The sequence below is a fragment of the Trachemys scripta genome, chromosome 10 (assembly GCF_013100865.1).
Source record: "Trachemys scripta elegans isolate TJP31775 chromosome 10, CAS_Tse_1.0, whole genome shotgun sequence".
Taxonomy (NCBI): Eukaryota; Metazoa; Chordata; order Testudines; family Emydidae; genus Trachemys; species Trachemys scripta.
The window spans coordinates 76,800,249-76,816,011 of NC_048307.1; the positions used below are offsets into that span (position 1 = coordinate 76,800,249).

The 15,763-nt window shown below is 43.9% G+C and overlaps 2 protein-coding genes across 5 annotated transcripts in view; one reads left to right on the plus strand and one right to left on the minus strand.

The window, feature by feature from the left end:
• Positions 1-123, minus strand: part of FAM169B (family with sequence similarity 169 member B) — a 59,391-nt gene extending 59,268 nt beyond the window's left edge. Inside the window, exon 1 of the mRNA XM_034784960.1 lies at positions 41-123. Within this exon, the coding sequence (XP_034640851.1) occupies positions 41-74 (34 nt within the window). The 5' untranslated portion in view covers positions 75-123. The remainder of the gene's footprint in view (positions 1-40) is intronic.
• PGPEP1L (pyroglutamyl-peptidase I like) overlaps positions 1-15,763 on the plus strand; it is a 57,262-nt gene that overhangs the window by 26,305 nt on the left and 15,194 nt on the right. For 2 of the 4 annotated variants that reach the window (XM_034784961.1, XM_034784962.1), the window contains exons 2-3: positions 3,310-3,477; positions 6,188-6,240. In XM_034784961.1, the coding sequence (XP_034640852.1) occupies positions 3,444-3,477; positions 6,188-6,240 (87 nt within the window). In that variant the 5' untranslated portion in view covers positions 3,310-3,443. Of the gene's footprint in view, positions 1-3,309; positions 3,478-6,187; positions 6,241-10,028; positions 10,112-10,224; positions 10,341-15,763 lie in introns of those variants that run through there. The other 2 variants (XM_034784963.1, XM_034784964.1) reach the window with 2 other exon arrangements.

Sequence of the window (15,763 nt, forward strand, 5' to 3'; positions counted from 1 at the left end):
GGGGGGGGCGGTGGGCGCCGGGTCTCTTCCTCCCTCTTACCGGCCGCGGCTCTTCCTGTTTCCTCAGCTTCCATCACTTCCTCCGAGCGGCCTCCCCCGCCCCCTGCGGGGCCCTATTGCCCGCCCGACCTTCCCCCCCCCCAGCTCAGCCCTGCCCCCACTCACCAGCTGAGCTGCTTTTTACCTCAAGCTGAGTGGCAGGGCCGTGGTACTGGTGTAGTCAGTCGGGGGTAGCCGAGCCCGCCCTGCGTGGGATTTGCCTTCTCGGAGCCGAGGCCTGGTCTCTTCATTACGGATGAGAAGCTGGATTTGCATGGACATAAAATAGCCCAGGACCCGGCTCTGTATTGCTACAGCGGCGTGTGCAGCCATGCCAGGGTAAATGTCAGGGCTGGGATGAGACTTTCAGGAGAGGTTAGGGAGTAACCTCAGCTTCAGCTCACAAAGGTGTAAGGGGAGACAGGTTCCCATTGCTGAAAAAGCCTCTACAAACATGGCCTCATTAGAAAGACTCCTAACTCATTGATGAAATCTTCCATTTCGGTGTGTGGGGCAGGTGCTGGAGTTGTATGTATATTACACTTAAATACTGCAGCACTCCTATCAATGAATAGGCAGGCATACACCACCAAAGGGGAGAAGCACTTAAGTTAATAAAAACTGAAATTTTAATAAACCGTTATAGGACTGTCGTTTTAATGAAACCTTAACATTCTTTTAACATGCACTAATACATGAAATCACACGCCTCAACAATTTTATGAATTCATTCTCAGAAATCAGCAGCCTCTTATCAGAGTCATGTGTGAAACTGGTGAAGACAATTCCGAGCTGAAGTGTCCTGGGTTTTAGGGCATATGGCCAGTGAACCTTCCATGAAAGATTACAAATAAGTGAAAATACACATAGATGACCTCCTTCTCTGCTATATGGATTGCAGATATCAGTTACCTATTTCATGAACACTGTAAAAAAAAATAGCATGCAGATCTTGAGCATGCCCGGTCAATTGTTATTTCAGCATGCATAGACGTTCTACTGAACAAAGTTGAATCACACTAGAATATCCGTAACAACAAACATTAGCATTTCATGGCTTCAAAGCACAGTACAACTAGTCCTCAGTGCACACCTAGAAGGTAGATATTATCACAGATACAGAGTAGTTATGAGATTTATCACAGAGCAAGTTAAATAGACTATATTGCCCAGTAGAACATTTATGCTGGAATTTCAAGAGAGGTTTAAAGATCATCTTTATTAAGCTTAGAGAACTGATGAAAAACTTTTTAAAAATTGCATAACTTTTTATGATCCTGATTAGAAGATGACTCTGGTATGTTGTGGTTACACACAGAGTATCATAGGGAAAAGTTTTACTAACTGTTTATACTAGGGTTACCATATTTCAACACTGAAAAAAAAAGGACACTCCAGGGGGGCAGTGGCCCTGCCCCAACTCCACCCCTTCCCCACCCCGCCCCCGCCCCTTCCCCACCCCCATTCCCCAAAGTCCCCACCCCAACTCCGCTCCCTCCCCTGAGCACCCCGCATTCCCCCTCCTCCCTCCCCCCCCACCCCGGCTCTGGCTGCTGCTGTGCTGGGGAAGTTGCTTCAGCCCCCGCCACGGTGGAGATAGGGTTACCATACATCCGGATTTTCCCGGACATGTCCAGCTTTTTGGTCCTCAAATCCCCGTCCGGGAGGAATTTCCAAAAAGCCGAACATGTCTGGGAAAATAGGAAGGCATGGTAAGGGGACCCCGAGTGCGAGTGGCTGCAGCAAAACTTACAACTCCCGCAATTTGCCAGGGCACAGAGGTGGTGGGCGGCCTCTGAGCACGCAGCCACCTCCTCCCCGGGCTCCAACTTTGCCCTACCCCAAGCCCCTCCTCCCCACCCCAGAGCCTGCACCCTCAGTCAGAGCCCTCACCCCTTACCACACCCCAACTCTGCCCCAGCCTGGAGCCCCCTCCCGTATCCTGAACCCCTCATTTCTGACCCCACCCCAGAGCCTGCACCCCCATTTTGAGACTTCACCACCTCCCACACCCCAACCCCCTGCCCCAACCCAGTGAAAGTGAGTGATGGTGGGGAAGGGCAAGCCAGCCAGGGGGAATGTAGTGAGCGGGGACGGGGCTAGGGTATTCAGTTTTGTATGATTAGAAAGTTGGCAACCCTACGCTCCAGCAGTGGAGGTCTGGGGAGAAGCGTCTGTCTCCCTCGGCAGCTTCCCTGCAGAGTCGGTCTCCTCCTGGGTCAGGGCAGCGACAGAGGCCTGCCGCGAGCCAGGCACATCCGTCTCTTTCCCTGGCTGGGCTCTAACGAAGCTGGAGGTTCCACCTTTTGTACTTCCTGTCCCACCTCTCAACTTCTGGTGGGAGGGGCACATCCAGCCTGACTCCGTCTACCTGGGCACAGAGAGTGGTTCCTCCCCTCTGGCTTGGAGGGAGGCCACACCGCCTCACTACACCCCTGTTTATGCTTCCAAGAATTGCATTAGCACTTTTGGCCACTGTATTACACAACAAGTTCAGCTGATTATCCATCATGACCCCAAAATCTTTTTCAATCACTGCTTCTCAGAACAGATTTCCCTATGCTAGAAGTATGGCCTACATTCTTTGTTGCCAGATGTATACATTTACCCATATTAAAACACATTAAACCCCATATTGTTTGCTTGCATCCAACTTACCATACATAGAATTCGTCTGTTTGATGTTTATTTTAAAATATGTAAGGAACTCAGACATTATGGTGCTGAGCATAGTATCAAAATCAAGTTAGATTAGCTAGATAGTCAGATAATTACTCTGAGCTATAGTGAGGAGTGGGTATCTATAAATATATGTGGGTTTTTGCAAACAAAACATTTAAGACAATGAGAAAGAAAATTTAATTGGGGTGGAAATGGATAGATATGTATTTGTTGTTAGTCACTCTGCTTAATTAAGGGGAGAAAAACCCAGTGGATTACAACTGTACTATAAATAAATTGTAACAAGTATACAGACGTAACAACTTAGTCCAATTAGTTTGTACATGAACATTTTTCTGATCTAAAATGTAGCTGAACCTTTTATAAAATTGTTTTTCGGACTCTTCTTTGTTTCTTAAACACAGTTTTAAGACTTCTAAAAAAAGAAAGAAAAGAGAAAGCAAACTTCACGCAGTACTGATCAGACCTCTCTCTAAACAGAGACATCATAATTTACATTTTGAAAGAGTTATGTGATTCCCAAATCATGTCTGTCACATGAATCCAAACTTGTCTCAGTCTGATGAAGTCTTTTTCACTGTCCAATAGGAACCTGCATGTTTCAGAACGGTTTGGAACAAAAGGGTGTTCCAAATCAGGCAGATTACTACAAATGTATGAATTACGATACTGTTGTTTAGAACGGAAAGACTACCAGATTTCACGTTCTGGAGCCAAGTTTCATGGATTCAAATTCCAACACTGTGGTTGTGACTGGTAAGTTTTTTGTTTTATTATTTTTTTTAAATTTGCTTCCTCTTTTAGCCAGCCATGGAATGCACACATGCCTGATCTTTGTCATAAACGGTTCCCTGGAGGGAAATACAGTAGCAACTGGTCATAGTAACAATTCCAAATGGAAAATAACTCACTGCTGTGCCTTCCTAAGAAAATCAGATGTATATCTCCCCTTTATTGCCATCCAGTTTGGTTAGTTGCTCCCTTTCTCTCTTTTAAAAAAGAAATCTTTAACGACATCTTCTCCTGTCCAAGTTGTGTAGCTGTCGGCAGTATAAACTAATGTTAGATGAACCTGACCCAAAAGGAGCTCTGAAGCAGCAAAACTAGGTTGCATCATGCCGCCACATAATCAGGGTCTAGAATTAGAACAACACATGGCAAATTTCAGGGTCTCAGTTTCATGGCAAGGTAAGAGAAAAATCACAAAAGGAACAGCAGCCTCATCACTGCTGAACTAGCCCATTAAAATTAAATATACCAGATAAGCACGCCTGAGCATGCAGGTTAAGGCACCAGATTTGAAAGTTTTCTCGCTAGCGATAGGTTCTGCTGAATCACAACTGCAGACCCACCAACTAGAGAGGTTTTTGAGCTTTAAAAGGTTAAAACTCTTAAGGAATGCTGCTACCCACTGTAGCTCTTGACATGTGAGTTGCTGGATAATTTTCCACTATAGGGCATCTGAGGACATAGGGATGAGGCTGAAGCTACATCAACATGTTTGCCCATAATGAGCTCCTTGTTAGTTTTTCCCCTTACATGGTCGTTTAGGTAGAGACTCCACTTGTTGAAATAGCTTTAGAATGACGTGTCTGTTAGACGCACAGGTGCCACTTAGAGGTAATATAGAGAATTATAGCGTGCCTCAATCCCATTTTCACCTGCTTGTAATATAAACTTGCTGGCGCTGCTCGCGGCTTTATCATCAACTACCTAATAATATTTCAGCCAATTTGATTTCGGTGTTGGCTTAACTATTTCAATACAGTAAGACCTTCTTACAGTGATTTCTTTTAATAAAACAGCTTTACCCAAAGCAATAGTTCTTTCTGACCACAGCTGTAATTTACATGTTGCACTGTGACCCAGTTCAGAATTTACATTTTACTATAAACAGAGTTTCACTCTGATTTGGTACCACTATATTCTTCACTGAAAGTGAAATGGAACAAGCATGGAATCATCTATATTTCCTTTTTGGGAAGAAAGGATGTCCTTTATTTCACCACCACACACAACAGTGAAGCCTGTGAAACTCACTATCACAAGTTATCATTGTGACTAAAAGCTTAGTATGATTTTTAAAAAAGGATTAGATATTTGTAGGAAGAAAAGGAGGAAAAAAGGAAGAAAAATAGAAAAGAAAGGGAAAAGGAAAAGACAAACCCTGGAAGCAATTTAAGGCAGGTGTACCATGCAGGTGGCCTAAAAAAATATTTGAGTTTTTTAACAGAGTCACTGCAGCCTTTATACTATAGCTAAGGCTGTATAGCTTCCATAGAAGTAACGTACTTTTTTAGGGACCAAAAGGGCAAATTTTATGTACTTCAGCCGATATTTTATTACATTTTTGATACTCTTTTTTCATTGGGTTTGTTTATTTAAAAAATTATGTGCTTTAAAAAATGGGGATTAAAATAGCTTTACAGGCTTATCTGTATTAGTTGTTCCACTGACCAGGATCTAAGACATTACCTACAATTCACAAGTGCATACCTGTACTATCTGATGTGATTTGGGATGGGGATGCAGAGAATGGGATGAGTAGAGCTAGTGGGGAATTTTTTAAATAAATGTTTTCCCGACAAAATGCCTTTTCAACCAAAGAGAAAAGTGGTAATTTTTTAATTTTTGATGGAAAATTTTTAAACAAGAGATTGATTTTCTTTTTTCAAAAAACTGTCCATTCATCTCAATGGGCAACCCCTTTCACTTTTTCCCCCACCTTTTCCACATGGAAAAAAGATAAGCGAGAGAAAGTGGGGGAGGTTTTACCTACCAAAACAAAGCAATTTTTTTCAAAACATTTAAAAGAAAATTGATTAAAACATGATCATGAAATATACTTTACCTTTTTCAATGAGCTCTAGCGCTCAGAATTCTGTAGCGATAGTAAATGGAACAGAACACAATTTGATTTCAACACCTTTTCCTATAAAAACTATTCTAAATCACTTGACACTGATTTAGTAGGTAATGATGGGGCTTAGTCTCCTATTGTGAGAGTAGCCCTGTTGGCGCCAACATTCCCAGTTACTTCAATTACACTAGCCACCTAAGAAAGAATTACTTAGTAAGCGTTGCAGAATCAGGCCCTAAGTGGATGCATGTGTTCTCTGTAAAAAGGGAGATACACCTCTACCCCGATATAACACTGTCCTTGGGAACCAAAAAATCTTACCGCATTATAGGTGAAACCACGTTATATCGAACTTACTTTGATCCGCTGGAGCGCGCAGACCCACCCGGAGCACTGCTTTACCGCGTTATATCTGAATTTGTTTATATCGGGGTAGAGGTGTCATAGAATTCCCTTAAGTATTACAAAGGCTGGTCTACCCAGTCGACTCATAGTCCACAACCAAGAATATCAAGGTCAAAAAGAACAAGTACATGAGTGCATATAATCCAACTCATGGTACTTGGAGTTCAAGCACAGTTTAATAGCACCTTTCTTTGATTTCAGGCTTTGGTCCCTTTCGACAACACCTCATTAACTCTAGCTGGGAAGCAGTGAAGGTAAGAACTGAAGAGGTTTTTCATGCAGGTCCATGTAGGAAACAAGAAAGGGGGATGCTTTGACTATAACTTCGTTCCTTCCATTGTTTGTCCATAGCCCAAAGCCGGTTCTTTTGTAATACATTAACAAAAAAAGGGGGGGGGGCACAGAGGAAAAAGCAGAAACTGCTGAATGAGTAAAAGATGAAAACGCACAGATTACTTATATGCTTAATTTTGCATTGAGGTTTTTAAATCTGCCTTTTAAGTAACAGCCTTGCCTTGAAGAATTTAAAAACTGGACATATTTTTGCTATAGTGCCAGAACACCCCTTCCAGCAGCAAAGAAAATGCAAAGGCAATACGTTTGTTATATTTCAGGGGACATCTGCTAAGTGAATGGAACTAAAATTGTATATTTACACACACGCGCGCACACACACACACACACACACACACACCAACCTTAATTATAGAAATTGGAAAATAATCACTTTACGACAACAATCCCTAATAGTCTGTGGCAGATCTTCATTATCCACTGTCATGTCAGATAGCTCTGAGCAAAGATCATGCAGTGTCCCTTGGCTCCGAGTGTGCCTTTTTGCTCAACTTTGCCTTCCCACTTTCAGTTGTTACCAGCCTCTGTTAATACTGAAAAACAAAATTATTCAGATATGGGTTTTTCCACTGCTGGACTCTATCTGTAACAAAAACATCCCTGAATTCCACCTTGCTACAGCCAAGGAAGATGAGCTTTGGAAATTCCTTTTTTTGCTCCCCAACCACATCTAGGAGACCCCTATTTGATCATTTCACCCATCGACTGCAGGTGTTAAAAAAAATGGTGGTTTTCAAATAATATTTGGAGGAGTCCATATTTCCTGGCAAGCACCATTTCCCCAAATAAGTTCAGGTACATTTCTGATTACGTTTTAAAAGCATAACTTAAAAGGCTCATCTGGTGTTAAACCAAGCCAAACCTCACTTCCTCTAATCTGACTTAGGGTTGTTGCACTCAGACATAAGGGGAGACTGAACTTGACAAATTTCAGCAGCGGGCATCTGGCTAACTGTAAAATAATAGCCTAGTCCATTATATTTGAAAACTGCACTTATTGTAGCAGCAGGTTTTATATGATTTATTAGTTGGGTATTTTAGTACCGTAGCGCTCTCAAAAAGGTTAAAGGCTGTCATGTATTTCTGAGAAGCAGGAGCAGCTACAGGTTTCTGCTCAGTGTGTGTACGCATCATCTCTGTTCAGTACAATTTCCAGCCATTTGTAACACACAAAATGGCTGCTGCAGGTTTCAACACACAACCTCACCCCCATTCCATTTTCTCTCCTTGGGTATTTATTTGTACAATTAATCTAAGAGAAAGTCGTTCACACAAGCTATGTCAATGTTCTTGGCTGAGTCACATGGACAGACAGAACTGCAAAATAGAAAAGAGATTATGAAAATGAGATTTGAAGTGAGATGGAGGATGGATGAGGTAGAGAGATTGAAGGGGAGGGGGAAGAGAACAGGTTCTGGATGATAGTAGAAACGCGGAAGATGCAGAGAATAATAGTGATAGTGCACAGCAGGGCTGAGAGAAGCCCAGGGAAAGATGAACAGAGGTGGCGGTCATGGTCTGATAGGTTGGCTCAAACACATCCTAAAGAAAACAAGAAAAAGAGAGAAAGACAGGTGCAAGATTCATCTGGATCACTGAATACATGAGAAGCCAAAAGAGTAACAGCAAAAGTAAGATGTTTGTGCACCATAATAACTGCACTTGCTAATGATGCAGTGTCCACTGCTACAAGATTACATCCTTTATGCAAGCTGTAATGATAGCTATTGAAGATTTGACTTTAATTAAATTGAAGTGCAGTAAAGCCAAGATTAGTGAGATGCTCCCTGTTGGCAAATTTTCACCAGGATCAAAGCAGAAACCAACTCCTCTAGGAATACAGTTGTCTTCAATGAATGTGTACAGAAGAGGGCAGGGGGTGGGGACACAGATCAGCACTGGAGGGGGATCTTAGTGTTTGGAAGAAGAAATCCATTAGGTATTCAGTGAAGTGATGAGGAGGAAGGTAATCCAATCCCTGTAGGCTACTAAAAGCGGAACACATACTTCTGTTGTACCTTTCAGTACCCCAAGCATATCAGGAGGCCTATAAGTTATCCCAACCCGAGCTTGACGTACACCCCAAACCACAAATATTTATCACTTGACAATACGCTTGGTCATCACCACCTGATTTCCATTGGTCCTAATTTTAGACACAGTATCATCTTATCCTGGTTGAAAATAAAATACGTTCTTTATCTGCAAGCAGAACAGCCTAAGGCCAGAACGCGCTGATGAAACAAGTTTTTGTAACATCGTGTCATGTGCCTTCTGTGCCAGGAAATTATGTAACAATAGCTAAAACATTCTATAATTAAAAATACCTAAGTCACGGAGCACAGAGATCAAATCCCCTTCCCTCGGCTCCAACACCCTGTATGTGGGATTAGTTTCTGCTTGTATTGGAGATACTGCCTCGGTTTCTGATTCCATTGTGGTGCAAGGAAGCAAAATCTAGATGATGGAAAGAACTACGCAGCAAAACAGGAAGAGTCTGGAACTTTGATAGACCAGTGAGTTGTTCTGGCTGGCCTACACTTAAATAGCAATCTGGGGCCAAATCCCACTGGCCTTGATCAGCCGAGTAGTCCTGGGACTTCAGGAGGCCTACACAAACAAGCTAAAGTCAGCAGAATTTGGCATGTACATTTGGTTGGTCTGAGCTCCTGCTCTCCTTACACAATCCGCCACATTCCTTATGGGGCCTCTTCTACACCCACCGCCACCAAGGACTGACATATTATAGGCACCCTCCTTCTAGTCAAAGAGAATTGGGCCAAATCCTGCTCCCCTTATTTACACTGAAAACCTGTTGAAGACCATGGGAATTTGACTGGAATAAGGCAGGATTTGGCCCTCATTGTGGAGCTTAGCAGCAGCGATTCTAAGGTGACTGGGAGTCTGTGTGTGGCTCACTAAGTGATGCAAGGCAATCCTGCCACCCCAGAAGACCAACCATTAACACACCCAGGTTCAATATAAAAAGGACTGTACAGTAGTAGCAGCTTTACTGACCACATCCATTCAGGCTGGCTATCTATCTAGAACTAGTTGGCTCTCCCCTAAACACTGCCTCATGAGGGTTTGTGTAAAGCCAGTCCCAGCAGGGCAGCCACTTGCCACCTCTTTGTAGGTCAGCATTTACCTTAATCCCCAGTTCCTGTAGGAGCACGGCAGCAATCACAGAACCAAAAAGCATCGATGCAGTTTCACCCTCAATACTCTTCAGCATGGAGCAGTATAGGCAGATTCCTCTCATTCTGGGAACAAAGACTTCTCTCCCTTGGGCCATACCTTTCCTCTTAAAGCCCTGCTTCCTTAAGACGACCCAGCTGCCAGGCCCTCTGTCTCAGGTTGGCAGCTTCAAACCTCTCTCCTCAGGGAGTGGCAGGTACTTTGCTCTTCCACATATGATTACTGAGCCCTTCGCCTTGCTAGTTGTAGGATACACTCCCCCATCCCAGCCGCATGGATCCACTGAGAGCAGTCTTTCCTTCTGTTATTTCAAAGCATTAGTCAGGCACACAAACGTGGGGAGGGTCAATTGGAGGACAGTGCTTCTATTTTCGGTGACTAGGCTGAATTCTCCTTTATTGCCATCCTGAGAAGCCAGGACACAAGAATGAACGAGTCAGTCTAGGTCCATGACTGCTACCAGGCTCTGAACTCTTTCATACTGTCCTAGAAAGAGACATCGTGACGGGGTGTACCAGACCCTTCGAGGCCCCCTGCTCCTACCTCACCCCACCCAGGAAAGGAGCGGTGAAGGTAAGTCCTCCAGGCCTGCCTAGAAAGGCTGCAAGGAAGCAGCCAATCAGAGCACTGCAGGCACAGTTAAAAGGAGTGCAGGGCTTGAGTTTGGTCTGGGCTGGGACCAGAGGAGTAAGGAAGGGTGCTTCTTGCTTGATGCTGGAGCTCCAGGGAAAACCAGAAGTTGGGTTCTGGTGGAATTGGCATTTGGTGAGGGAGAAGAGGAATTGAGAACTTCAGCCCTGAGGTAAGGATGAAGAGGAAGGGGCTACATGGGAAGCAGTCTAGGGAATGCAGCAGCAGCAACTATTAAAGAAAGCAACAGGTAGTGGCTATTTGTAGGGTCCCTAGAGTTGGGACCTTGTCCCCCCCTGGCTGCTGGGGAAGCAGCTTAAGCCCAAGTGATAAGACTCAGTATTAAGTCCATTAATGGCTATTAGCCAGGATGGGTAAAGAATGGTGTCCCTAACCTCTGTTTGTCAGAGGGTGGAGATGGATGGCAGGAGAGAGATCACTTGATCATTACCTGTTAGGTTCACTCCCTCTGGGGCACCTGGAATTGGCCACTGTTGGTAGACAGATACTGGGCTGGATGGACCTTTGGTCTGACCCAGTATGGCTGTTCTTATGTTCTTATTAAAGGCCTGAGAAACGGGCTAGAATTTAAACAGAACACCAGAGAACTGCTAAGGACAAAGTCACCAGGGAGAAAGCCCTGGGAACAATGCTCTATACCAGTACAGGCATGGACTTAAAGCTAGCCCAGAAGGACTTTTTACCCTGGAAGTGGTTCCTTCCTGGGTTGAGCCAATGAAGACCTGCCTGACAAGGGCGACAGCCAACAGAGGGGACCGGGAGCAGAGAGAGGGGGCAGGTTCGCACCCAGTGGTCAGGAGACTCTCACGAGACATCTAAAAGGATTTTGCTTTCCTAGTTGGTAAAACACTGCATTTGACTACCTATTTTGTGATATAAATAAAATACACAAAGCATGTGAAGAATACCTGCCATGTTTGCATTAGCATAAGTTCACATCTCAGGCCGAGAAGATACACACGCAAGGCATCCATCAACCTTACTGGGAGTTGCATCCATAGATGTCCCATTCATCAGAAAATATACCGCTTTAATATTTAGGGGAAAGGACAAATCAAAAGGAAGTTAAGATATAAGTGGTTCCGTCAATTCGGGGTCATGGAGAAATGCTTCAAAGTTTTTACTAAACACATGGCCTGGCACGGTTGACTAGTGCCGGAAAGACTGAGCTTTCCTTTTAGAAATCTGTCTTTGTAAAGTCTTTCATGTCTCTTATAACTCCAGTCACCTGAAATACCCTCTTAAAATATGCATGAAAGTGCAGCAGCAACTTTTAACTCTTGAAACGTGGAGCATAATTTTCACTCTATGGGAAAGCAACACAGACAATACATTTACTTCAGATCAGCTGGCAAATTGCAGTCAGTGATTGTAGAGACAAGGTGGGTGAGGTACTCTCTTTTATTGGACCAGACCTGAAGAAGAGCTCTATGAAAGCTCAAAAAGCTTGTTTCTTTCACCAACTGAAGTTGGTCCAATAAAAGATTGTACCTCACTCAACTTCTCTCTCTAATATCCTGGGACCAGCATGACAACAACAACACTGCAAACAGTCAGTGATTATGACAGGTTGGCTGCTCAGTGTCATTCACAGTTCCCTCAGAATCACAAATGCCTTGAATTATTTATTTCATACTATAGATCCAACTAGTCCCCTCCACCTGACCCTGTTTCTAACTCTCCTCCAAACAAGGTCAAGTGTCTGCCACGTGACAACACCCAATTACCAAGTCAGCGCAATGCAGGATCAAGATCAGGGTCCCAACTCGATAACAGGACTCAAGCCTAAACAGTGGCAAAACTCAGCATAATTAGTCTATGATGATTGCATTAAAAGGGAAATTGTCAACTACTTCTAGGAGCCAGTTTTTCTAGCAGCAGCTGAGAGATAGACTTCAAGCCCTGTTCTTTATTCGTCCGTGGACTCTGTGATTTTAGGAAATGTGTCATTTAACCTCTCTAACTCACTTTAACCAGCAGTGAAGAGACTGCTATTTTATCTACCTCAGAAGGTTTTCGTGGAGCTTAATTAATGTTTTTAAGTGCTTTGAAATCCTTCAGTGAACAGGTACAGAGAACTGAAAGCTATTTTTAAAGGGTTTTTAATTTCAATTTTTCAAGTTTCCTTTATTTATAAAACATTCTGAGGAGCTGAAAGTATACCTGCAGCCCTTTAAAAATCCCTTTTTACATTTATTTACATGTTTGGTAAATATATATTTTAATTCCCTTATTCTTACCCCAGCACAACACTGTTAGGATCTTTTATAACACAGCACGTGCAAAAATGCCAGCATGATTCTGTGCCTAATCTGCATGAACAGTTACTTTAAAATGTGTGTGAAATCATGGTAACTGACTCCATGAAAATGCAGTTGCGTATCTATCTAGGTACTGCTACCTCATTTTGACCTGAGCAGCTAGCCAATATTTGGAGTCTTGTGGATTGTTTACATTAAGAGAAGTTGATGATGGAGACATGTTTCCTTAAACCAATAGGACTCAAACAGGAGGCACATTTTTTGTTCATGGTTCCAAGCCTCTTTCCAGCCAGTCCTCTGCCCAAAAATCTCCCTTGTCTTTGAGCTATGTTTCCAGGGTGTCTCTTGCTGTCTGCTTGGCCTCTCTCTGCCTGTTCCCTGTCTGCTGCTTAGACTCACACACCACCAAACAATACCCAGCAAAACCCTTCCATCCACATAGCTCACTCTCTGACCAGCCTCGCGTGTGGCTTGTGTATTGTTTCAACTAACTTACTACAAAAAAGGACCTTAACAGCTTCTTACATTTATTCTGCCTGTTCCCTCTCTCTGCCTGCTCCCTGTCTGCTGCTTAGACTCACCCACCAGCTTCACCACGTCACACCCAACCTCCATCATAACAGTATGTATTTGGTCCTCATCACTATAATATCAATGTGCCCCCTAATATTTAATTGATTGTCTTCATAGCAACCCTAAAGAACAGTGTTTCCCAAACTGGGGTTCGTGAATGTTACAGGGGGTTCTCAGGGAAAAATTCCCTAATGGCGGACAGAGCTGTCCCTAGGGACCGCGGGCAGCACGGGACCAGCAGCCCGGAGCCCCTAGACTTCCAAGAGCTAAGCAGATCAAAGCAAGCAGATCTATCACACTGGGGAGACTTGACCTTCAAGACTCCTTTAAGAAATGGAAAGGGAGGTGGATATTTTTTGCTGTTTTTAAAATTAAATAGGCAGCTAGTATTGTTTTTAAAATTATTATGAAGAACAAGTGTGCGTTGTTTGCCTGGACTGCTCAAGACCTGAATGCTTGTGTAGGAGGAACTCTGAGTTGGCTTCTTAAATACCTTTATGCTGTTTCACATCTGATACTCCTTGATGAAACATAAGAGCCTTGTCTTATAACAGGCTTATTCAAAGTGATACAAGCTACGAAAGTGAGATCTTGGAAGAGTGTTGCCGTTTTCATAATGCAATAAAAATACTGTAATGATAAATAATAATTAATAATAATACATAGTGTGTAATAAACATGTCACACAAACAAATCTTATATTTCCAAGATCACTGCTTTTATAATTTACACTCAGATAAAGGAGAAAATCCCTGGAAATATTCATTTTTAAGAGGGGGTTCACAAGACTAAAGTATCATTCCCATTTTACAGGAAGGGAACTGAGGCAGAGGATAGGTTAAGTGACTTCTCCAGTGTTACATAGGTAGCCTGCGGCAGAATCAAGAATTTAACCTAGTACCTTAACCTCTAGACCAGGGGTCGGCAACGTTTGGCACACAGCTCACCAGGGTAAGCATCCTGGCGGGCCGGGCCAGTTTATTTACCTGCTGACGCGGCAGGTTCAGCCGATCGCGGCCTCCACTGGCCGCGGTTCGCCGTCCTGGGCCAATGGGGGCAGCAGGAAGCGGCGTGGGCGAGGGATGTGCTGGCCGCGGCTTCCCGCTGCCCCCATTGGCCCGGGACGGCGAAACGCAGCTAGTGGGGGCAGCGATCGGCCGAACCTGCCGTGTCAGCAGGTAAATAAACTGTCCTGGCTTGCCAGGGTGCTTACCCTGGCGAGCCGAGTGCCAAACGTTGCCGACCCCTGCTCTAGACTATCCTGCTTCCCCTCTTTGACTATTTGTATGCTTACATTGTTGCCGATTTTGTGCACAGAAATGCATGTGCGTTATTGAGAAAAATCTAGTCCATGTCACCAGGAATTGGCACAATCCTGGGAACCATATTGTACAGGGCTAACAATATTGCTTTTGGCCTTGTCTGCACATAAATTTGTACTGGTTTAATTAAAAGTGGCTTATTTTGGTTCATTTTAAGCCTTTTTCTAATCGATTTACAGTAAACTACTGGTTTAAACCAAAATAAGAGTGTCCACATCGCCCTTTCACTAAGTCTGTTTAAAAATCACAACTTCAGTTAAACTGCTGCAACTTTTCATATAGACAAGCCCTTAGTAAATAGGTAGCCCTACAAATTGGTTTGCTCAATGACTAGTGTCCTCTTAAAAAAAAAAAAGTCAGTATCTGAAGGATAACATCTCAGCACGGCTTTCTCTATTTGAAAACAGATTGAATTTGAGGAATAAGCTGCTAGGACAGCACCCTGTGAATATTTAATTATGTAAGAACTTCCCAGTATTCCAAATTATGGTCCATGACAGTATCACGAGGTTTCTAAAGCTCAAGGTACCTGCTAACACAGAAGCTGACCCATTTTATAATTGCTACACCTGAGCTCACACGTTCTTCCTAGATTACTATTGTTTCTGTTCTTATAGCATGGCGTTTCATAGGACAGTCAGCTAGAACTCTGGCAAGTTTGGGCAGTGCTCCCCTGAATCATTAACCACACGGCACCCAATCGAACAGATTTCTGTGTTCAACTGGCCAATGAGGCCATCCTCCATTGCCCACTTTTTAATTTTTCAAAGTACCACCTTTGTGCTTTCTCCCACACCGCTCCTCACTCTTGGGAGGAGCTCCCCATAAACATCCACAAACCTCATTATCCTCCTCCTAATCCCTCCTTAAAACATTCCTTTGTGATAATGCGTACAAAAACTTGATAACAGTTAAGCCATTGTGGTGTGGATACCACAGCCTATATGCTGACCAATAGTGTCTCAATGTTTCACTGTACTCCCTGTCAGTATCCATCTGTTGTTTCTTGTCTTAGGGCAGGTCTACATTACAGCTGAAATCGATGCTCTGAGATCAATCCACCGGTGGTCGATTTAGTGGGTCTAGTGAAGACCCTCCAAATCGACAGCAGATCACTCTCCAGTCGACCCCTGTACTCTACCCCCGATGAGAAGAGTAAGGTAAGTCGATGGGAGAGTTTCTCCCGTCGACCCCCCGCGGTGTAGACCCCGCGGTAACTCGACCTAAGGTACGTTATTCACGTAGCTGGAGTTGCGTAGCGTAGGTCGACTTTCAGTGGTAGCGTAGACATAGCCTTATACCAGGGGTCGGCAACGTTCGGCACACGGCTCGCCAGGGTAAGCACCCTGGCGGGCCGGGCCAGTTTTATTTACCTGCTGACACAGCAGGTTCGGCCGATCGCGGCCCCCACTGGCCGC